This window comes from Anopheles coluzzii, chromosome 2 (genome assembly GCF_943734685.1).
Source record: "Anopheles coluzzii chromosome 2, AcolN3, whole genome shotgun sequence".
NCBI classification, from domain to species: domain Eukaryota; kingdom Metazoa; phylum Arthropoda; class Insecta; order Diptera; family Culicidae; genus Anopheles; species Anopheles coluzzii.
The window spans coordinates 49,618,283-49,641,973 of record NC_064670.1 but is presented as its reverse complement, the minus strand read 5'-3'; the positions used below and the strand labels follow the sequence as shown (position 1 = coordinate 49,641,973).

General features: G+C 46.3%; 6 protein-coding genes across 8 annotated transcripts in view; 5 read left to right on the top strand and 1 right to left on the bottom strand.

Annotated features, from left to right (window-relative positions):
- LOC120948665 (protein serrate) overlaps positions 1 to 3,588 on the top strand; it is a 103,170-nt gene extending 99,582 nt beyond the window's left edge. The window contains exons 16-18 of the mRNA XM_040365265.2: positions 43 to 434; positions 526 to 735; positions 818 to 3,588. Of these exons, the coding sequence (XP_040221199.2) occupies positions 43 to 434; positions 526 to 735; positions 818 to 1,678 (1,463 nt within the window). The 3' untranslated portion in view covers positions 1,679 to 3,588. The remainder of the gene's footprint in view (positions 1 to 42; positions 435 to 525; positions 736 to 817) is intronic.
- LOC120948666 (uncharacterized) lies at positions 3,301 to 5,212 on the bottom strand. The gene is made up of 2 exons (XM_040365266.2): positions 4,880 to 5,212; positions 3,301 to 4,810 (listed from the first exon to the last, which is right to left on the bottom strand). Exons 1-2 carry the CDS (start codon positions 5,174 to 5,176, stop codon positions 3,608 to 3,610), a joined length of 1,500 nt encoding a protein of 499 aa, XP_040221200.2. The 5' UTR covers positions 5,177 to 5,212; the 3' UTR covers positions 3,301 to 3,607.
- Positions 5,213 to 5,246: 34 nt separating this feature from the next.
- Positions 5,247 to 7,642, top strand: LOC120948667 (serine palmitoyltransferase small subunit A). 2 transcript variants are annotated; one of them, XM_040365267.2, is made up of 2 exons: positions 5,247 to 5,597; positions 7,121 to 7,642. In XM_040365267.2, the coding sequence occupies exons 1-2, from the start codon at positions 5,474 to 5,476 to the stop codon at positions 7,279 to 7,281; spliced, it is 285 nt and encodes a 94-aa protein (XP_040221201.1). In that variant the 5' UTR covers positions 5,247 to 5,473; the 3' UTR covers positions 7,282 to 7,642. The 2 variants fall into 2 exon arrangements, with proteins under 2 accessions (XP_040221201.1, XP_040221202.1); XM_040365268.2 differs by lacking the exon at positions 5,247 to 5,597 and adding an exon at positions 6,259 to 6,974.
- A 65-nt stretch (positions 7,643 to 7,707) lies between these two features.
- Positions 7,708 to 11,117, top strand: LOC120950567 (TELO2-interacting protein 1 homolog). Its single transcript, XM_040368703.2, has 4 exons — positions 7,708 to 8,008; positions 8,077 to 8,913; positions 8,995 to 10,713; positions 10,803 to 11,117. Exons 1-4 carry the CDS (start codon positions 7,821 to 7,823, stop codon positions 11,095 to 11,097), a joined length of 3,039 nt encoding a protein of 1,012 aa, XP_040224637.2. The 5' UTR covers positions 7,708 to 7,820; the 3' UTR covers positions 11,098 to 11,117.
- Positions 11,118 to 16,924: 5,807 nt separating this feature from the next.
- Positions 16,925 to 19,720, top strand: LOC120949511 (serine/threonine-protein phosphatase 5). The gene is made up of 6 exons (XM_040366859.2): positions 16,925 to 17,208; positions 17,330 to 17,719; positions 17,814 to 17,935; positions 18,011 to 18,732; positions 18,821 to 18,902; positions 19,012 to 19,720. The coding sequence occupies exons 1-6, from the start codon at positions 17,073 to 17,075 to the stop codon at positions 19,060 to 19,062; spliced, it is 1,503 nt and encodes a 500-aa protein (XP_040222793.2). The 5' UTR covers positions 16,925 to 17,072; the 3' UTR covers positions 19,063 to 19,720.
- Positions 19,721 to 19,985: 265 nt separating this feature from the next.
- Positions 19,986 to 22,439, top strand: LOC120949512 (uncharacterized protein C14orf119). Of its 2 annotated transcripts, XM_040366861.2 has the most exons (3): positions 19,986 to 20,950; positions 21,134 to 21,446; positions 21,520 to 22,439. In XM_040366861.2, exons 2-3 carry the CDS (start codon positions 21,222 to 21,224, stop codon positions 21,808 to 21,810), a joined length of 516 nt encoding a protein of 171 aa, XP_040222795.2. In that variant the 5' UTR covers positions 19,986 to 20,950; positions 21,134 to 21,221; the 3' UTR covers positions 21,811 to 22,439. The 2 variants fall into 2 exon arrangements, with proteins under 2 accessions (XP_040222795.2, XP_040222794.2); XM_040366860.2 differs by having other exon boundaries at positions 19,987 to 21,446.
- The last annotated feature ends 1,252 nt before the right edge of the window (positions 22,440 to 23,691 follow it).

Genomic DNA, 23,691 nt, shown 5'->3' with positions numbered 1-23,691 from the left:
ATCAAACGCTCACTAACGTACGACTCTTTTCCTTGCTTACAGTGCTCTCCGATCCTTCGTCCGTGTGCTCAAACACGACCACCAACTCGCCGTACGATCCACTGGTCAGCAGTGATTCGCTCAGCAAACCGAAGGGCGGTGGTGCTGCTGCGTCACAAGCGCCATCCGATGAAACGAACTGCAATTCGTGCATCTGCGTGAACGGGAAACCGCGCTGCTCGAACCTTTGGTGCGGGTTGAACAACTGTCTAAACCGGAACCAGTCCAGCGGGGTCGGATCGGGTTGCGAAAGCCACCAGGTGTGTGTGCCGACATCGCAAGAATCCTGCCTAACGCCACCGTGCCAACCGCGGGGTGATTGCCGTACGTTTGAGCCATCCAGACGGGTGGCGCCTCCGAAGATACCGGCCCCGACCGACTGCTGGCCAAATCAGGTAAGGAGCGGCTCGAAAGTGGAGCAAGCAAAGCTAGGCACGCAACAGAGTGGCAATTAACGTATGCCTTTTACTCCTTTCATCCTTTCAGGCTACGCTTGGGACGGCCTGTGCCCGCATTTCGATACTGCTCGAGTTGAACCGACTCGTCCGGGGCACCTCGGTGGACGGACTGTGCCATCTGCTCCGGCTGCAACTCGGCGAAAAGCTGATCAAAAATCCGTCCTTTGACGTGTCCGTCTTCATAGTCGTACTGTGTGATCTCAAAGCTGGAACCAACGACACGATTGAAGTGACACTGGTGAGTGTGCTGAACTGTTTTCTTGCCGGACAGCGGGTAATAACAATGTTCCTTTTCTTTCCTCTCTCTCTCCCATCCACAGTCAACCCCTACCGATCCCGTCGGTGGTGCCTCGAGCCTAACGGAGGCGGTACGCCTGCTGGCGGAAATACTCTCCCGCCAGCAGGGCGTCCAGAACGATTCCTTCCAGACGGATCTGGTCGAGGCCGCCCCGCTCACCTCGATACTGGAGGTGAAGGTCGAAACGGCCCTGGTGAACGAGGGCACCACCGGCTCCAACTACCTAATCGCGGTCGGCTTTGGCATCGCGATCGTGGCCCTCTGTCTCGGTGCCGTCGTAGCGCTGCTCTGGCGCCAGAAGGTGCACTCGCACAGCGGCTCCGGCACGAACCTGTCGCCCCATCTCGACCTGTCCCGCGGCATGGACGAGGAAAAGTCCAACAATCTGCAAAACGAGGAAAACTTTCGGCGCTACGCAAACCCGCTCAAGGCGAGCTCGAGTTCGCTGCGCGGCGCAATGGAGCTGAGCTTAAACCCGGCGCCGGAGATTAACCAGATCGCCGGCCCCAGCTCGGTGCATCACCGATCGCAGCAGCTCTACCCGCCCTGCACGCCGGACGGCGCCGAGTTCGAGAAGGATCCGGACAAGCAGAAGGCGGCCAACCGCAACTCGCACATACTGCTGCACAAAACGCAGAACGCCGACATCATGACGAAAAACATTGTCGGCGCGATCGACAGCCAGCACAAAGACTTTGGCAAGCGATCGATCAACGATCACACCGCATCGTCGGCGGCGGCGAACGTGAGCGGGGTTGCCGCCAGCGGGACGCAGTCCGTCGGTGCGACCAGTGGGACAGTGGCGGCACACCCCGTGCCGGACGCCCCGGCCGCCGGCAGTACGCTGGCGCCCGAATCGGACGTCCTGACGGTGCACGTGTAGGTGTGGCTGATGGCCCGTGTCCATCACGCTGCTACAAGCAATCCTTAGCCTAAATAGTATCGCTGGAGAGCACACTGGATGACAAGGGGAGCACCAGAAGATCGACAGTTCATTATTTTATTAGCTTATTTTTATACATGAGTAACTAATTTATTATTCGCCAATGCGCTTCGCTCGTTTGTTAACTGTCTGTCTCGTCTATCTAGTGCTTTGTTGTACATAGCTCTATCCCCCATTACACGAAGTAGAGCCGCAATCGAAAGGAGGGCATTCGCGGGACATTTCCATATTCGGCGATATTCTTACGTTCGGACATCCCTTAGGCAGGAGAGCAAAAACGCCCATTTTTGTTACTGTGCAAGTACACGTCATCAACCTCATTGCACTTCACGAGCTCGTACGCACAATCCCGAGCTAGTTAGACGCCAGTGGCGGATTGTTAGCCAGCAAATGTAAAAGAAAGGGCGATTGAGCAGGCTGTTGAACGAATTCTCTTCTTCCGAAACACACGGTTTCAGATTCTCACGCGATCGATTCCACACGCGTATATACTACACCGTATGCCTTCTAGCTCAAGCATTATTTCCTACGAGCCGTACGAGTGGGGAAAACACTCCTGCCCCTCCTGTGTAGCAGTGTCCAACGAAGTGGCACATCCTTTGCTTGGACAGAAGAGTTAAATTGTAATGTGATATTAAATAAGGGAATCCAGCGAGGGATAGAGAGTTGTTTTTTTTTGTATTTGTTCGCCTTTAGGGATAGCATTTAGGGCCATCTAGAGAGTAGGTACGTGCGAAAAAGGGCCAACCCCATTTTCTAACCTTTGCCCACAAAACACAAATCTAGGCTCACGCGGTAGCGATTCAACGCGATCAGTCGGCAAGCGGTTGGCCAGTGACATCCCCCAACGATCACTAACGGCCAACTATCTTCTGCCTGCCATTATGCCGTTTTTGTTTGTTTGATCTGTTTTATCGCGAAACCCCCGAACAAGGGCTCGGGAAATTGTACATGGGAGCGCTGGCATACTAGTTAGGGCTAGGTTTTAGCGGAATAAATAGTTCCTTGTTTAGTGTTGTTTGTGAGTGTACAATTAAGTAGCAAGCAGAGTAGGTTTATACATTAAGGGAAGTTGAGAGCGCATTCCAGCAGCAGCAGTAGCAGCAGCAGCAGCAGCAGAAGAAGAAGAAGAAGCAGCAACATGTACATTATTGCAAAACTCGAAAACATTAACTCAAAACTATGACAAAATGTACTCAATATTATTTAAATGCGTAGCATAGGGCAAAATTGCAGAGGTATAGAGAAAAAAGTGGATCAAACGAACGATTGTGTGCAGATTGTGTAAATATTGTAAAAAAGACAACAAAGATTTGTGAGCGAAACGACCATAAAACAACGAAGGAATCTCGTCAAAATGCCGTCAATTTTAAAAAAAGTACACACAGTGCGGTATGGTTTGGTATGGTATGGTATGGTAGGAACAATCAAACGGCCAATCCCGATAGGAAGGAAGGAAGGTAAAACGTTTAGAAAAGAAAGTAGAGACATCACACAATAACACAACACATTCCATTTTAACGACAAACAAACGGTCACGAATGCGTACGTGGCCCGCCCAGCGTCATACGATCGGTAGTACATAGTACTTAAAGCTTAAGACGTCACAGTCCCCACTTTCCGGAAGGAGGGCTAGCAGACTCGTTATTACATTTCATCTGTTCATCGTTTCATTATCGTTCATCCTCTCATGCAAACGGCATCACAAACAAGTAGCAAAACAAACAAACAAACGATCAGCACTAGGAAGAAGCATCATGCAATCCGAGGTAACGTGAGAAGCAAGAGGGCACACAAGGATGTGCAGAAAACAGGAAGCAATAAACATATTATGAAATTGAAAATTCAAACCCAACTCTGTATTCGTCCTTATTTCTGGCCCTTCCGTTTGGCGGACTTTACAATCGGCCGCTCCGTCGGATGTTTGGTGAGGTACTTCAACGCCATCGCACCCGTGTCTACCATCTTTTTCGGAGCTTCAAACGCATCCATCAGCGCCTCGAGCAGCGCACGATCGAGCTTCAGCCGAAACCGTTTCAGCGCGAGCACAAACTCCTCGCGCGTTAGCAGCGAGGTTTCGGCATCGCCAAACTGAAGCATCAGATGCCCCAGATCTCGCTTCAGCTTTGCCTTCTTTGGCTTCTGCGCCAAGAAACGGCTCCGTTCCAGGAGCATCTCTTGCACGTCCACCGGGCGGGCCGGTTTCGCTCTCAGCACACCCTGGTAGATGATCTGTTTGGCGGGATACTTGCGCTTGCAAATTCGGCACAGTTTGGCCACCGTTTGGGGGATGAACTGAAACGGACCCAGCGAAAGTACCAACAGCGTAGGATGGCGCATGAAGGTACGCACCAGCTCGACCAGTACGGTGTCCTCGAACACATTGCTACCGAGCCAAAGCTCCACGAGCGTTTCACTCTTCTTCGCCAGCTTCACTACGAACGACAACTCCACCTCCGACAGCATATTGCATTCCAGTTTGAGGCACTTCAGCTTCGACTGTTGTACAGCTTTTGAAAGAGCCCGACCCAACTCTTCCCCTCTTAACCCGTTCCAGCTAAGATCAAGCAGTTCCAGCGTTTCATTCCCGATCATACCCAGCAGAAGGGGCACGGTACATTGTAGCTCCTGATACAGGTGATTACCGGCCAGTAGCAGCTCTTTCAGCGTCTTTTGGGTGGAAAGAAATCGCCCGATCGCCTGGCCGCTGGCCGTGTCCAGATGGTTCCAGCTAACATCCAGCATTTGCACACAGTCGCTGTAGAGCAGTGCGCTGAACAGCAGTGAACCTCCCCGGTCGGTGATTTGGCAGTGAGCTGCTTCCAGCAGACGAACGCCCGAATTTGATAACGCATCGCCCAACACCTCGATACAATCGTCGTCTAGCGTGTTGAAGGAAAGCGACAGATGGACGATGCTTTGCAGCTCCATCAGCACATTTCCCAGGCATCGGGCCAGCGACACGTTCAGCAACCGATTGCGACTTAAATCGAGTCGTGTTAGACATTCTGGACGTGCTTGTAGTAAACCATCCAGTACGATTTGTACGTGTAGGTTAGTGTAACCGCAACACTGCAAACCAGAACAGTTGATCTGCAGATAATCTTAGGAGTAGAGACTTTAACGTGCTACCAAACCTACGTTGAAATCAAATTCCACACTTTCCGACGGAGTTTGTTCCACAGCATCCAGCAGATTTTCGACACGCCGAAAAGACGTCGCCCCAAAAGTGTTTGATTGCAAACGATACCATTCTGAGATGGTCGGTGACTTTTCGTCACCTGTTTCAACGCTTTCTAGCCTACGGTCGGGATCTTCTAATGCTGCAAACTCTTCCGCATCATCTACCACGGACGACTGAGAGCTGACGCGGTATGGACAGACTTGAATTTTTCGAGAAATATCCTCTTCAACGTTCACTTCTAATTTTGACGTCATTTTTTTCTTCTTTTTGCTGTTTTATGCACAAAATATCTCTCTAGACTTAATATCTATAAATATCATGGCTACTCGATAAAACGGTAGCGAACGCAAGCCTCCGGTAATCCGCGTGCACGCATGGGAAGATTGTTTAATTTACGGCTTTACGACCGATAAGATATCGTATCCAAACGCCAGGACCGGCTTCTTCGTTGGGGTACATTTTGCACTAGAAAGCGTGACCGAATCAGTTGTACAGTGCAATTGTTACGGCTAAACAGGACCGCGGACTAACGAATTCGAAACCAGCCTAAGATGGAGAGCAGCACGGTCGTTGGCTGGAAGGAAAGATTGCAGAAACGATGGGACGCTTTTTATCTACAGTGGCAAATTTACAGCATGACATATTTCCTCGAACCGTGGGAAAAATGTCTAGTCAGTATCCTTTTTAAAAAGATTTTATAAAGTTTATATACTTTTTCAAGGGTCTTCATATGTAGTGCTTTGTGGAATCAGTGTTTTCGGTCAGTGGTCTCCAACCTGTGGTCCAAGGACCACTTGTGGTTCGTGAAATTCATAGACGTGGTCCACGAAGGAATTGATTTTTTAAAAACAAATTTTTATTATCAAACACATCGTGCATATTTCCCCCACAATCAAGATTAAATTTCCAACAGGCATATCTAGAATAAAATCAAAACATATTTTTGATCAAACAGTGATGAATTAGGTCTACTAAATGTATGCCCTCAATATATGTGGACCGCGACAAATGTATTTTTTATACCAAGTGGTCGATGGTCCTAAAAAGGTTGGAGAGCACTGTTTTAGGTCATTAAAAAGTTTCAAAGCCAAAACAAACATGGTGTACACGGGACAAGTGTTTTGTCACAGGAAAAAAAATATTGGTTCAAATTATAACTTGCAGAAAATTATGCAACATTTATTACATGTTCAATCATGACCTGCATTTTTCTATTTTTGTACCAAAAATCTACGCACCAACTGCATTTTCAAACATGTGCGTGAAACACGCCCACGGATTGGATCCACGAGCGCTAGGGCCAAAATCAGCTGTCAAAAATGCGCTTGCTGCTGTTGTTCTTGTTGTTGTTGTTGCCGAAGGTGTTGTTTTGATCGGTATCAGCGCGGAGGAAAGGAAAATAAATAAAATTTTTGCAATACATTCCTCTGCTGTATCGTGCGAAATTATTCCACGCTTTTGCAGGCTTTATTGTGAATCAAATCAAACATTTACTATTTTTGTGATTTTGTGCGTGAGTAGAAATATTGTTGGACAAAAATGTCCCCAAGTGCGGAATTCCCTTTGTTTAGATAAGAGAGCGTACGCAGTGTGTTCCCCCGACAAGCTTCCCCTAAAAATGCTAGCCTCATTGGATGCGGGCAAAAGTTAGCGCTGAGTAAGGCTGTTATCAATAGCTACGCAATCTCAATACATTGGATATCGGAAAGTCACCCCCGAAAACTAAAGACACCTGCGAAAAAGAGGCAACCGACAACATATACGGCCAATTGGTGTACGCTTGGTATTGATAAGGGAGTAGTCCCTCGGCTGATTACGAAATAATATTACTCAGTACAGTCCAGCGGAAAGCCTAATCGTGGCGATCGTGATTCACGGCAGTTTACGTTCAGATATTCAACCATAGTGTTGACGCTGAGTGAAATCGTGCACGGTGAAGCACTGCAGCAACAATGTTTCGTAAAATATGGAAATCTATTTCCTCCGTTTATCTGCTGTACGAACTCAACACCTGCATATACATGCTGGATCCTTGGGAAAAGCGCTTTGTCAGTATCCTTTTCTTAGTGAAGAATCCGGCGGTGGCATTTGTGTGAAGGCTTCGGTGAAAGGCGTATTATATTTCAACAATCTAAAAATCCCTCTCTAATATAAAACATTTCACACTGAATTTTCCTCAACCACCAACTCTTCCGTAGATGCGTTCATATTTGCCATTTTAGGGCTGCTGATCTTCTCGAGCTACACGTTCCTGCCGGGATACACGCGGAAATTGGTTAACGCATTCCTTCCTGCCCATTCCGCCCTGTCCGATCTCGACATGGACCATCAGCGATCGATGGAGTTCAACATACACTGACGATAGAGGGGATGTGATGCCATCGGAGGACCCTTTGTGATACCGCAAATCAAGGGCCAATGGAAGGAACATTGAACGCACCGACGAACCTTGCCAATGTGCAGAGCACAAACAATCGGAGCACCGCTAACTAGACAAGCTTAACTCTAATGTTACAAACAAATTCGATACAATTGTAGTCAGAAGCTGTGTTAATTTTGGTTTGAATGCCCTTACTTTCGATTGCTTTTGAGCGTTAGTTAGAAATAGTGATGCAAAATCTTCTATCAACGGTCTAGGACGAATCGCAAGTAAATTATGAGTAAGAAAATAGCTTTAAAAAAAATCTACATTTGAAAAAAAATAAACGAATTACAATTAATCCATCTCGCGTTTTTTTTTGCATTTATCTCTGATCTACGCTTAATTGCATACATTTTGGTTCGAAGCTTTGTTCGGATTTTCAGCACCAAAATAAGAAAGGTAACGTTTGTTATGTCAACACCGTTCTGTCAAATCGTGCCGCCAGTTCGCTCAGCGCTCATAAACAAACCAATATCATGGAGAACTTTTCGGAAATTTTTATCAAAATTAAGCCGCTTTTTAATGCAGTTATTAAGAACCCTACTCAAGCAAATATACTACAATTGAATGAACAGTTTAAGACGGTGGACAATAGCAGTGTGCAAGTATTACAAAACATATTCCTACAGCAATTGCTCATACTGGTCGATGCCGTACCAGGGCAGTAAGTTAACGTGCGGCTACCTCGTGCACCGTGCGCCTCAATTTAGCTTCCTTATGTGGTTATTTCAGGAACAAAAACGAGCTAAAAACTCACCTATTGGAATGCATTATCACCATTCTGCTGAAGGGCAGGCTTTCCAAAGCAGTGGCCCTGCGAACGACGCTACTGGCTGCCATGAAGCTGTTGTACGACCGGGATACGGGAACTGTACGTCCCGATTTATCCGAAGAGTACAAACTGGCCGTGCTGAAAGTCTTGTCGCTCGTGTCTCGCCGAATCCAGTCGGAGCTGGTGGAGGAAGTGTACGTGAAAGAGAACCTAACCCTGCTTTCGCAAGCCATCTTTGTGTGCGTCCGCATAGTAGAAACGGAGCGCGCACGTAAACTCCGCTTCCAGGCAGTGGATTCAATTGTCTCGCTGCTGCAAGTGCATGACGACTTCGACTTCAACGACACGGTGCTTCGCTGCCAGGTTGCTGAATTGCTGTTCATCACGCTCCCCAAACTTCTCGCCACTTACGTGTCCATCATCAACGGTGATGAAAAGCAGGGTACCGCTGTGTACCGCATAGCGATAAAGGCGCTCGGACGTACGCTTAGCCTTATTTTCGAAGATTATACGAAGGAAACGCTCCACGATGAGTACGGCATTGAACAATTCCGCCAACTGACGGAAAGTTTAGCTGGAACGGAGAGGAGTGCAAACATACTGGGATTAGGATTGAAGGAAAACGATAAAGTTAAATACTTCAACGAAACGTCGCGTACTCGCGACTGGCTGCTGCAGGCTGAGAAGAAGGTGGAACAAATACTGCAGCTCATTCTCCATCTCCGTGGACATGAGGAGGAGCTTATTCGCCTGGAATTTGCCAAAATGAACTGTGAACTGCTCCGGAATTGCACCTAGTAAGTAGATCGACTCTATCCCCATTCTATGCCACTCCCGCCACTATGTTGAATGTCTGGATGTTTGGATTATCTTTTCAGCAACATGCCTAGCTGTACCGTGCACTATCTACAAACCGTGATTGCCATGTGTAACGACGAATCTGCACGTGTCCGCGATCTGTGCGAAAGGTGTCAGAATTCGGTTCCCTATTTTACGATGTCCTTCGCCGGAAATCGAATTGATGATCTGTTTTTCGACGCCCTCAACCAGCTGCCCCGCGTCATCTACAGGGGAGAGGAGCGCGAACAAATTGCCAGCTTTCGGTTGATAACAGGATTTTTAGGCTTCTTCTCCGAGCCGCAACTGGCCAGCATTTTTTCATCGCAAAACATTCTCGAACAGTTCATTATGGTACTGCTGGCTGCAGCCGAGCTTGATAGTGTTGCCGAGCTCGTCCGTCGAGAATACGTGTCCTATCGCTTTGAGTATGAAGAAGGCTTTCATATGCAAAAGGAGAAAAACGAATCCCGTTGGATCGTGCTGAAGAACGTTTCTGCCCCGCGTGCGAAACAAGCTTTCCTCGAGCTCATCCACAAACTACGGCAGCACGATCAAGCGGTCAATACCGTTCTCATGTACATTTTGGAGAATTTCTACGCCTCAAGGATGAACAGCAATGGATATCTGTTCATTTTGAGCGAACTGATTCCGGAGAACACAAACGACGCATCCAACCCATCTCGACTGCTGGAGCCATTCAAAACGCTACTCGCGGAAGTGCTGCAACCACACCACTGGTTTCTGGAGTTGGACGAAAATGACAACATTTCCGATCAAAAGTACAATGCGCTACACATCTGTCTCGTGGTTCGTACCATTGCCAAACTAGCACGCTTTATGATGGAACAGTTTCGTTGGTATCTGTACGACGCGTTGCGCATTCTCCTGCAATGCTGCAGCAGTACGCTGAACTGCATTAACGAATCAACGGAGCTAGCACTGGACACTGTGGCCAGGTCGCAGGGAATGTCGAGCATTGAGCAGCTGCTCCATCACAATCTCGATTACATTTCGCAGCAAATCACTCGATGTCTTAGGCGCAAGGAACACTTCCGGGACGGCATGAACATGCTGGAAGCTGTGCTACGTTTTGTACCGTACGATTCCTCGAACGTGCTAGAAACCACGGTTACACCTATCATTATGAACATTCTCGACAGCTACTCGCAGTACGGCGAGCGAAACTCGATCGTGTGTCTGCGAGTGTTGCAAATATTTATTCACTCGATTCGGCTGCGGTATGCGCACGAAGCGGAAAACGAAGCTGAAGCTACTAATGAAAAGGCGGCAACTAATCTTTCCGAACAGATCAAACGCTTGCAAGCTTTTCTGCGGCGAGAAATTGCAAATGAATCAGAGGATGATCCGGAATTCAATCCGGATGATCAGGACGAGCAACCCAATGCAACCAATATGGACGAGCAAGCGACCGAACATCAAGACGAAACAGAAACGGAGGAGAAAGAAGAACACGTTCCTTCGCATATAAAAATAGTGTTGCGCATTCTGACCGTTAATTTCAAACACCTTGCATCATCGGAAGATGCTGAACGGATTGTGGCGCTGTCTACCCTTAATGAGGGAATGTATGTGCTGCAGCGGTACGAAAATCAGCTCCTACCGTTGGTACACAACATTTGGTTCAACTTTACGGAGCGATTCTCTGACCGGAATCCGGCCGTGGTAAGGAATGCATTCGAGCTACTGCTCACCATGGCACAATTGTCCAAAGATTTCATACGCAAACGTTCGCTGGAGTAAGTATGTTTAGGAACATGTCAGCGAGACTTAAAACAAACTAAAAACCGCTTTCCCCTATTTCTGTTTCTCCTCTATCAACCGACAGCGATGTGCTTCCAAAGCTGTACCAATTCATGCGGGAACACTGGAATGCTGACCCCGGCGCGCACCAGGTATACAAACTGCAATGTAAATTCCTTACCTCGATCGACGGTTTGGTGCGGAACCTCAACTTTAGCGAAAAGCAGCTCGACCAAACGCTGGAGATTATTCGCCTGTACTGGGTGAAGAGTGAACGGCGGGAATTGAAGAAGCAGGCCGCCGAATGTTTGCAGCGCATGCGATCGATCAATTCGCTTGCAGTATTTGTAAAATGTGGCTGTACAACTGTGCTGCAATAAAGCGGACTGTAGGTAGCTTACATTGATCTTAGTAGCGCATGAGTTTTTACTGACATGGCACACAAGCAGCCGTGGATAGAACCTTCTGAACCTGAACAGAACAAAATATGTCCTACAGTCAAGAAGCGGGAGACAAGAAGATTGAATCGTTCGACTACGAGTATTCGGAACAGAGAAATTTTGAAGTTAAATTTGCAGTGGAAAACACACACACTTCCAGGTTTGTTGATCAGCACGTTGAAAGAATGGCAAACACCCAACCGACCAATGCATCGAAAATCCCTCCGCCTGGATTTAGTCGAAAACAGCTTACTCCTTTCTACGAGAAAACAAAGCTACTGCGCACCGTTTTAGAAAGGCAAGTTACGCGAAAACTGGACCATTCTAGTGAACCCTGGTCCGCGAAAGTCGGTGACCATTCTCGTATCCCAAAGCCACCTCAAACAGCACACAGACAGCTTAACTTTTCCATTATGGATGAATCGAGAGTACCTTCGTTGCAGGAACGTTCAGATCCGTCGTTGGGAATATTGCAACCAGAGGAAATGGATTTGGGCAGCTTTCGCGTCAGCATCGATGATAGCGGTCGGTACAATTCATCTAACCTTTCCGATGGCATTCTACGCGACAGTCAAATGATTTGCAACAGCTTTGAAACATCGTACAACGGCATCGATACGGACTATTTGCTAAAACGCTTGCAGGATCAAATCATCCTGCACAACACACTGCTCGATGCGTCGGAAAAATTCCCAAAGTCCCCATCCATCGAAAATCTCGTCAAACAGTGCATGAGAGGTACGGACGCGCTCACTGCCCTAAAGCAGCGTGTTGCGCGCTATAAGACTGCCAAGCAGTCGGCTGGAAAATCACATCCGAACGCTGGTCTACTGCAGGAGCTGCCCAATATTATCCGGCATACGATCAATTGTGCGGAGGATTTACAGAAACTGGCGGAAGAAATAGTACATGTGTCGGCATCTTCCTTCGATTCAAACATTTTAAATCGAAGCTCGTTAACATCGAAAAGCATTAAAGATACCACAAACCGATTGAAGGAAATAGAACAAATGTGGCAACATATGCCTACCCCGGAGGAGGAGGGTTCGTCGCTGGGACTCTTGCATGAGTCAGAGATGCGTGGTTCTGGTCACTTTTTAAACGATGTATCCGCTTCACTTAACACCGTATTCGAAGAGGTAAACCATTCTCTGGAAGAAGTTCTTCAAACACCGAACACGCAAAGTTTGAACAGTTTGAAGACCCACTTGAAAGAGTGCCAAAAACTGCTCTCGGATATCGCGCTTAACAATTCGCTTCTGAACGAAGAATCTATGCCGTCGTTTGCCGAATCAAGTGATATGCATGAAGTTCCCCTGCTTAACATCGTCTCCGATGAGTTGGATAAGTCGTGGAAATCTGAAATCGAAGCCTTTCTCGATATATGGAAAAGCCCCGAAAAGGAGCGGTTTTTACAAATTTCCAAACAGACCATTGATGATCTTTCGTTCCTACGCCAAGAGACAAACCATATGCTGGGCAAGATGAAAATTTCTGATCGCAGTAAGCAACCATCGACCCGGAGGCAGCATCTGATCGAAAGGCTCAACGTATTGCGAGGGACGGAGCAACCGGGTCACAGACCCACTTACACATCGATCATAATGAAGGATTACATCGATGAGGATGATTTATGTGCCGAACAAGAGTGCTTGCCGAAAGCAGAATCATCTAAAAGAACGGTTCAATTTTCTGACCGCAGCAACGGAACTGTAAAACCTGCTAAAAAACTACACGCACAAAAACCAAATCTTCGAACGGACATGGTTGAAGCCCGACTTGAAATACTTTTGCAAGAAATGGATCAATTTCAACAAAACTATCTTACCTCCAACAACCAGGAAGGGAAGCAATCAAATTCGACCATCATCGAGAATAAAATTGACGGTCTCATGGCAATGATTTCGGAACTAGTTGGTACTTTACGATCAAATTAAAATTCCCGTAAACGAACCTTACAGATTTCAAATCTACCCGCCTTTTATTATTTTTATCGTTCCGAATCAATGTGTTTCGGCATATTCAGCAGCAGCAGCAGAACATTCAGCAGCCCAGCATTGTAGTGATGGGAAAAGTCCCGAAATTGGGAATACGTTGAGTCCACTCAGTCCTAGCAAGGAACGGATTTGCTTAAGCAGGTTTTTAGCATCAATTCTCCTAGAGTTCCTGAATTACGTGACTTATGGTCCCTAGAATCCTAGGTCATTCGCGTAAGGGAACGGTAAGAAACTCTCCGCATGCTGGTCTGTTCGATGAATGCGCTGGCATCTAAAATTCCGTATGTAATCAAATTCAACCTTTTTTCACTTTGCTAAGGCTTACTATCTGAATGAGTGGTAGTTAATAAATTTAAGAAACCTGTACAGTATCCGCTTTTTGACAACCAATTCATGAGATGAAACGGTGTTCGGTCAAAACTAGTGAAATATGATGAAAACCGAAATACCTTTCTATTTTTTAAATTAAAAATTTTGTAAAACACGAAATTGTGTGATATATTATAATTAATTCAAGGAACGAGACAAAAATAAGAACTATGAACTGCATATGTTATTTAGAGAGAATGTTTATAGGAACTTCTGAACCAATATTGGGGCCCTTCACGATTCTAGTCAGTTTTTTTGTATGGAGTTTGACAGTTGGAGGCTGAAATCATGTAAACACTCTATATAAAAACACACAAAAAACTAGCCTGCAATTTTCAGTCTAGATTATTCTAGCCTCAAAGCTAGAATTAGATTCGAGTACCTGCTCGAAAACACGGTATTGTTTACATTTACCGCAAGGTGCATTAAAGAGATCACGTGGTGGAATCTAGAATCAACCCGCTGCGCAAATTCGAGCAGTTTCCTGCGCAGGAAATTTACCAAATTCTGCGCTGGCCTGCGCAGATTTTGGCTGCTCTCCCGCGCTAGACTTCAGCGATTCCTGGCTGGGTCGAGCAAGTTTAGCACCATCTGTTGGCGAAATGGACGAACTATTTATGGCGGCGGAGCAAAAAAACGGTCAAAAAATTTAAAATTATTGGCGCCCATTTTTTCGTCCGCTTCTTCTCCCTCCCTCACCCTGCCTTGCCTTACTTGCGCTTCTGCCCGTGCCTTCCGCCGCCAGCTGATTGGCTGTTGCGGTGTATGCGTTGATACTCATATGTGCATTGCGGTTGTGTATTGTTATTGGTGGGTGTTAGCATTTCTTAATTTGTGTGTGACCTTGAGACGCTGTGGGAGAAGCTGGATTGGGATTCAAAATGTTATCGGTGTATTGATGGTTTATTTTACTTCGTGCCGCTGCTGATGAGACCATTCGATGCCCCTGCCAATCGAGGGTGAAGAAGCCTATTTAAAACAAGCGTAGGAGAACGTCTAACACTAATCTAATATTTTTTTATTTGAACATGTTTGATGCTTCAACGACCTTCTAAGCATCATGTAGCACAATGTATAGTGGCTATAATTTTTTTTTAAAGTGTATGTAGTCCAGGTGGTCTCATAGTATGTTTTTAAAACCAAATTTGAATATCACTTTTTGGCAGGATGGGTGAAAACTTTTGTTCAAGCAAGCTTTCTTGAGGCTTGACGAATACACAAAACACTCTTAAAATCTTCATTCAGAACCAGAAGCGATAAAAATCGGTCGTCTATATTCATACACCTTGTGATAAGCCCACCTGTATATTAAACCGACTTAGAAAGCTGCTCGAAAACTGCTATACAATGCAAACAGCTGACAGGCTGAAATTTCAGCCTAAGAACTTACAACGGAAAGGGCCCCATTTTTAGAATCTCGTTTATATGAACTATTTTTGCAGTGCTCGTCCACAGAAACTTATGAACGATGTTCGGACTTTGTTTATAGGATCTTCCCAAGTGCCACAAATCCACTAAACGTTCACTAAACGGCTTCTAAACGACTCAAGTTCTCTACCTAAACGGAATATAGAAAGACTTCGTTTAGCAGACGGCAAACGACTCATGCATTCTAAAAATAGCAAAAAAGCTGGTGGCGCTATCTGTTGGTGGGATATCCCAACCAGCTGAGCTTCATCCCTTGGAGGAGAGCTTTCTCATTTCCTCTGTACTGTTGTATGGTTTCGCATTGAAATTATGCATCGCTAGAACTAGAACGGCGATACGATTGTTTAAATACTAAACTCCAACGGAAACCACCAGCACTGAAGCAAGTGAGATTTGAGTAATGGTCGTTGGTGTTGATACCCACCCCAAGCGCCACAGATTAAGCTTAAACGACTGGTAAATTGAATATCCATAGAAAAAAAATGAAAGCTCCACAGCTTCATTGGTTTGATCAATAGATGGCGTATTACAACTCATCATTATATTGCTATCCTTTTCTTGGCAATGTGTTTCGACAAGTTTCATCTTATCATGATCTATATAGCCTTCTAACTTTCTGAGCAAAAATCTATATGAATGGTCGTGTGGTCAGATACGTGGGTATCAACACCAACGACCATTACTCAAATCTCACTTGCTTCAGTACTGGTGGTTTCGGTTGGAGTTTAGTATTTAAACAATCGTATCGCCGTTCTAGTTCTAGCGATGCATAACTTAAATGCGAAACCATACAACAGTACAGAGGAAATGAGAAAGCTCTCCTCCAAGCGATGAAGCTCAACTGGTTGGGATATCCCACCAACAGAGAGCGCCATCAGCTTTTTCGCTATTTTTAGAATGCATGAGTCGTTTGCCGTCTGCTAAACGAAGTCTTTCTATATTCCGTTTAGGTAGAGAACTTGAGTCGTTTAGAAGCCGTTTAGTGGTCGTTTAGTGGATTTGTGGCACTTGGGACGTATCTGACCACACGACCATTCATATAGATTTTTGCTCAGAAAGTTAGAAGGCTATATAGGTCATGATAAGATGAAACTTGTCATTATATTGGCAGCAATATAATGATGAGTTGTAATACGCCATCTATTGATCAAACCAATGAAGCTGTGGAGCTTTCATTTTTTTTCTGTGGATATTCAATTTTCCAGTCGTTTAAGCTTAATCTGTGGCGCTTGGGTTCTGAATGATAATTGGTACGGTATTGGAATTAGTGGTCGGAGCTCGGAATCGGTCCTACCCGTTTCCGATTCCGTGTTCGGAATCAATTCCGGAGCCAATTCCGCGTTCAGAATTGGCTTCGGAATCGGAATTGACCTGGAAATCGTAATTTGCCCCGTTAACGGAATTAATATTGTCTCCAGAAATGGAATTAGCTCCGGAATGAGAATCAGTTCTTGAATTGAAGTAAGAAGTTTCAGAAGCAATGTTAGTCCGGGAATCTCCATTAAAATTGAATCGTTTTCAAGTAAATTTTGATTATTTGCTGCTATCAATACGCAGCATCTATGGACCCAAACGCCTATTTTTATGGAGATACCGAAACGGACTCCGTTTCGGAGGCGATTTTGATTTCGGAGCCAATTCTGATTAAAAAGTCGATTCCGATTCCAGAACCAATTCCGGTACCGATTTCAATTTCGGAACCAATTCCGAAATCGATTCCAGCAACTGATTCCGAACCTACTATCCGGAATCGATTCCAGAAAACTTCGAAGCGAGCCGGAATCTATTCCGACGAAAACGTCATTTTTTCCATCACTAATTGGAATGTTACTGAAGAGCGCTTTGTTTGAAACCCGATGTCGTTCTGATTCGTTCCAGCAACGGAGTCACTCCACCAGGTTCACTCCCGCATTTTGCTCATCACTACCGCAATTTGCCATCGCTACTTGTTCGCAACAGCACAGCTGCTGAGAACAATCAGCTGTCATCAGTGACAGCGCACAGAACGCACCGATAAAAAAGCAAGCATTGCGTGCATTAAGGTTTCGTTCCGTTTCTTTGCCGTGCATTTTCCCTAGTTTATTCTGTTCTTGACTCATTTGAGATTCTCGTATCAGCAACATGTCGTCCGCAGCCGAAGAAGCGAACCACAAACCGGAGTCACCGACCGCTCCGGCGCAAGAAAACACTTCCGAAGAAAACCCCTTGCAGGCAAAAGCCGACGAGCTCGGTGCTCGTGGGAATGAGTTTTTCAAAGGTAGGTAAATGCGACCGCCTGACTGGACCTTAACACGAGGAGGGTGCAATACATTTGCCTAACACGACCGTTCGCACACGATGTGCACGATAGTCATCGGTATCGTTTCTCCCTCCCACAGAACAAAACTACGAGCAGGCAATCGCGCTCTACACCGAGGCGATCGAAACGTGCCCGAACGAGCGGTTCTACGCAAACCGCAGCTTCGCCCACTTCCGCACAGAATCGTACGGTTACGCTCTGAGCGATGCTGATAAGGCGATATCGATGAAAAACAGCTACACCAAAGCGTACTACCGCCGGGCGGCCGCGCTGATGGCGCTCGGCAGGTTCAAGAAGGCGCTGGCCGACCTGGAGTTTGTCGCGAAACGGTGCCCAAGCGCGAAGGATGCCCAGGACAAGTACACGGAGTGCAAAAAGATGGTAAACAAGATCGCGTTCGAGAAGGCCATCTCGGTGCAGCATCAGGAAAAGAGCGTGGAAAAAATGTGCCGTGATATGGAATTCGCAAGTAAGTGACGCTGGGTCTTGGCTTGACCCCCCAACCCGCGTAACCGTTTGGTTGATGATTGGCAATTTGGTTTTGCTACGCCCTTTTGTAACAGCTATCGAGGATGACTACACTGGACCGAAGCTGGAAAACGGTAAGGTAACGCTGGAGTTCATGAAGAGTCTACTTGAGTGGTACAAGAAGCAGAACAAGCTGCATAAAAACTTTGCCTACAGGGTAAGCGCACCCCACATTACCGGATTTAATTTGCACGTGCGATTGCCTGTAACGCGTTTTGCCTTCCGTTTGCAGATTCTTTGCGATATGGAAACGCTGCTGAAAACGCAACCCTCCCTGGTGGAGATACCAGTGCCGGACGAACAAAAGTTTACAGTGTGTGGCGATATCCATGGGCAGTTCTACGACCTGCTACATATATTCGAAATCAATGGTTTGCCATCGCCCACCAATCCCTACCTATTCAATGGCGATTTCGTCGACAGGGGCTCATTCTCGGTGGAATGCATCTTCACCCTGTTCGGTTTTAAGTTGCTATATCCCAACCACTTCTTCCTCGCGCGAGGAAATCACGAAAGCTTCAACATGAACCAGCTGTACGGTTTTACCGGCGAGGTGGTTTCGAAGTACTCGCAAAACATGGCCGACATGTTTACGCTCGTGTACAACTGGCTGCCACTGTGCCATTTGATCAACAAAAAGGTGCTGGTAATGCACGGCGGGCTGTTCTCGAAGGATAACGTGTCGCTGGACGATTTGCGCTCGATCGATCGCAACTGTCAGCCGCCGGAGGAGGGCCTGATGTGCGAACTGCTGTGGTCCGATCCGCATCCCCTGCCCGGGCGCGTACCGTCGAAGCGCGGCGTCGGCATACAGTTCGGCCCCGATGTAACGGAGGCATTCCTGAAGTACAACAATCTGGACTACATCATTCGCAGCCACGAGGTCAAGGCGGAGGGTTACGAGGTGGACCATAACGGCAAATGCATAACCGTCTTTTCGGCACCTAATTATTGGTAAGTTTGGGCGCAACGTAAAGCACCGTGTATGGTGCTAGTGGCAGGGATGTGGTTTAATATTTGCCAACTATTCTTGTCCGCACAGCGATCAAATGAAGAATCTGGGAGCATTCATCACACTGAAAGGGAATGATTTGACGCCGAAGTTCACTACCTACGCAGATTCGGTAAGTGATGCGCGAGTGGTGAAACCCAGCACAAACCCTTCTTTCCACCGGAGCTGATTGCATAACGTTGTATATCTTATCTTTTCTTTTCTTTTCTTTGTTCATTCAGCCACATCCCTCCATTCGGCCGATGGCATACGCTTACAGTTTGATGTCATAGTACGGTTAAAGCGCTCAGTTGAAAGGTATTGAACGTAATTTCAATATGTTTTCTTCATTTGTTGCTGTTTGACTTTTGCGTTAAAATCTCCATCATCGCAGTGATCGTGAGGCAAGCTCAATGATTCATTCGTTGTAGGGTACGATCGATCAGATCCTTGTTTATTTCGTTTCCTTCCTGTTTTTTCTTCTTATTCAAGTATCAATTATATCAGAGCCAATTGAAACCCAGCTCCGAGAATTTGGCAAAATAGATGTCTTTTTTTAATGTTTGCTGGAGCTTTACAAATGATGAGAGATCATAACACGAACATGAGTGAATGGCAGCATAGAAAAAAGGTGACGGAACGCGTTACACTTGAACATGTTTCCTTCAGCAAAACATCGGTCTATTAACCTAGTTTTCTTGATAAGTAATTATCATTAAAAAAACAAATGTGGCCAGCAAATAGTACATAAATATCCGATAAACAGAAAGATGGCAAAATGTTTGATCCGCGGTTGCATTATGCAGTTAGAGCTTTATTGAAAAGCAGTGCAAACGATTGGTTAAATGCTCTTGTAATATTACAATTTGGTCTTTTGGTGTGCGTGAAGTTGAAAACTGTATAGAGAGAACATACAAATAGATGGAGAACGGACCGTTGGCAAAACAAAAAGTCTACTGTTGTTACCTTTTGCAGAAGAGTATCCGAACAATTAATCAGTTATGTCGAACTTTGTATACAGCTGCTCATCAAAACACGTTCAATTATTTTTGTTTTTCTTCATAAGCTAATCGCATACCCAAATGAATAGAAACATGGACGAGAAAGAAAGGCATATCATTAGAAAGAGATAACAAAAGCCGGCACCTGAATCGTCTGTCATATGGCGCAGAGAATCGCGTTTAAAGCGACGCGTTGACGGCTTAAACCTGAATTCGCATAACATGTAAACATGCCAAACAAGTTTCTCCCGAAAGTGCACCAGCAGAAAGAGAGAAAGGAAATAGACGGCTTCGGATTAGTGCGATATCTCGAGAGGAAGGTAAAAGCGGGTAAACAGAAACATCAACCAACAAAGGTGTGGAAAAGGTGTTTCATTTGTGTTGCAAGTGCACATCCGCTCCTGTTCGCCGTAGGCTACCGTTTGGCGAAGGCTGATTTCATTAGACTGTTGTGCTGCAGCGAGTTATTAAAATTTCTCCAACCTGAATTGTTACGAAACTGTTCATACAACTCCGGAGCAACCGGAAAAGCTTATAGTCATCATTGTCGTCGGTTTTAATTAAATCATCCAGCTTCTCTGACGACCAGAGGCCTCAAAGCATTGCAGAGACCAGCGCATTGCAAAAGGTGAACGACTGAAGCCATCAAAGTTTGACCACGAATTGTGCGTAATCGCAACCAACCAATCGTTCGCTGCTGCATGTGTGCGTGTGTGTCTGTCTGTCTGTCTGTAGGTGAAGCTGCATCAGCAAGAGCGCCAGAAGCGGCAGCAGTGTAGCATTCGTTACAGTTATTTGTTCGCTCCCAATCCGCTTGATCCGGCTATCCCGGCTGTGCACAGTGCGCTGAGAGAAGAGAAGAAAGCCAAACACACGACGCGATCGTCGTGAAAACAAAACAGCCTCGCTGCCAACACTCGCACGGGCCGAGGCGGACGGCAGCGCGCTTGAGAGGGGTGCTATCTCGCGGGCGGGATGCTTGCAGATCAGGAACCTAGATAAACCTGAAAACTAGAACCCCGGGGAAAAGCGTACGAAAGAAAGCGCCCGGACGATAGAGAGGGAGAAAAACTGGTATCGGAAAGCTTGCCAGCCACCACCACCACCACAAACGCGGCAGCATCAGAGTGTGGGGCAGCATAGTTCCAGTTTCACATAACACACACCACAGTCTGCAAAGGTAGGCGCAGTGAAGATTGTTGTGCGACTCTAGGCTCTTCTCGACTCCGTTCTTCCCTTTGGTTGTGTCGGAAAGAGGGGGCAAAAAGTGCCGTTGTTCTTTTTAGCATCGTGTCAGCTACGGTTTGATGTTGCATGTTTTCGCTTACTTTAACATTTGGCTGATTTGTTGTTAAATTATCAGATCCATCTGGCAAAGACAAACACTCTTGCCCAGTGCGAATCATCTCTACCTTACCTGTGTGTCTAAGGCATCAATCTCCCCTGGAACAATGTCATCAAACGGATCGTACAATTTAACCGTGGACGGCGAGCTGCGCTATGTTGCCCAGTGGTTCGAAGAGTGGAGTGACTTCCAGCGAGAAGACTTCATACCGTACCTGGTGTCCTACCTGTCACAGCAAGCCGGGAGTGCGGGGTACGTGAACGGACTCATCAGTGCCATGGCGCAGATTAATCCCGGTCAGGATAAGCCGATGAGTCTTTTTCAGTGCAGGGTAAGTAGGCAGCGAGAAACATAAACTGCGCCGAAAAATCACACATTCGTTTCTGTCTCCTTTTGCTCCCCAGGTAAAGCTATTCAACGAATGGTGCATCAAATGGCCGGAAGAGTTCAAAGCTAAACTATTGGAGCGTCTAGAGCAAACCGATAGCACGTTTGGTGCACGAATACGAACGGAACTGGAGTGCAGCGCCAAGCCGATGAATGGCTGCCTGGAACAGCAGCCCGAAACGCAGCAGACAAACGCGGAAGCTGCAGCGAGAGAGCTGGCAGATGACTCGGAACCAATCGGCTTGATCGTGAATGCCGAACCCGTCATGGTGGCGGCAAATGCCATCCTCGTCGCAGACGAAGATTAGGTGTAGTGCGCTGAGTACGCGACAGCGCAACGATATGAACATTCCAACCGGGTACCTTTTACTGTGCGCCTTTGTCTTGCAAACCACAGGGGCAAACCGATCATGACAGGCGCCGTGCATGTTCGTGGCGATGCCATTTATAATAGCATCATAGGGCAAAAGACACAATCACTATTTATTACCTACTGGTCGTTAAAAGTAGCCATTCCATAACGAGGATATCGTGCCTCGAATTTCACAGTTCCATAATGCATTATTTAAATATTACATTTTTTCACTTATCTACTATACCCATGGGTATGAAGAATTGTTGAATCTCGGCGAAGAGCTGCTCGAATTGTTTCCAGTATTAGCAGAAGGAACATAGGCATGCTAACTGTTCAAAAATACTATTGGATTGAGCATATAAAAGACTTACTAACTTCCGACTCAGTATACACCGTTCGAAGATAATCAAACAAACCCGTTTTCAATTGGATTGAGATCGGACATTAAAAAAAAGAATGATTGTTCAGCAGTGTGATCATTCTTCCGCCTGCCGTTTATCGTATCACTAGTGTAAATGAGCTGTACTGAATAAAGTATAAATATTAACAAAACCCCTTCACAAAACTCCCGATCTTGAACGTGTTTCCTTTCAGCGGCAATCATACAAGGAAAAATTAGCGATGCATAAATAATGAGTTCATTGGCAGCCGCCCGGCCCCGGCGATATGCAACACAAGTAATGCATCGCACTGCACTTGATACAAATGTACGGTGCGCGCAGTGTAAGGTTGCACTTTGACATAGTTTAAACCGAAACCGTACACAACGAACTGCTCGCGGGTATAACAAAGACACTAGTCCGGTGGAATCATTTGTGGTGGATTCGCAACAACAAAAAAAACCCATATGAACTTGCAGCAATGTTCGCTGAACTTGAAAAGAAGCTGTTGCGACACAGCATGAGACCTCGGACAAGAGGCACTACCTAAAATAAAGTGCACTATTTTCATGAACAGTCGCCGCCGACAAAGGCGGCAAATCAACGGAACTAGAATGGCTCAAAATCGATCGGCCAAAGCTCTCTGGACAAAAGGAAGCGACATGAATGCTTGAAAGTGACCACGGGAGGCTCTCAGCCGTAGAACGAACTTTAATAACTGCAAATACAAAGGAAAATTATTATGTCCGCATCACCGCACTCCCAGCCTCCCCCAATGCCTTTCCTCGTCCAAGCGCTGACGGTCACGAGGGGAAATTGGCCACCGCCTTTCGCGGTAGTTACCGCCAAACGCAGTCGGTGAGGTCCGGTTGTGGTTTACGGGCCGACGTTGAAGGTCAGGGATGCGAAAGAAACACAGAAACACATTTTTATTTTTTCTTTCTTCTCTCAAGCACTAACAGCTACCGTAAAAAAACTCTTCAGAACAGCTCTTCGGCGGCGGCCAATCATAACACTCATCATCAGCGACGGTTGATCATCATCAGAGATTCATCATTCTGGGTTGGGTTAGCGCAGGGAGGCGGTTTTTCAAATTCTCATGTGGTGCGAGCGCTCCGGTCGTTACGAACAGCCTTGAACATGAAACACATCGCATTGAGGCCAAAAATGAATGCTTGATCTTGACGATTGTCGGGCCCGGCCCCAGCATCTTCAGTGTGCGTGTTTATATTTTGGGGCTGCATGTGTACGTGTGTGTGTGTATATGGAGATAGAAGGAAAAATGCATAATTTGAGGCTGGTGGATGTATGCCGACTACCTTCGTCTACGCCGTCGGCGTCGAATGCAATGAAATGCAAATTAATTGGACAATGGTGAGAATTGGAATACGATTCGAACGCACGCCCTTTGCATTCGTTGGCACGCAGTGTTTGGACATGCAAAATCAACACAA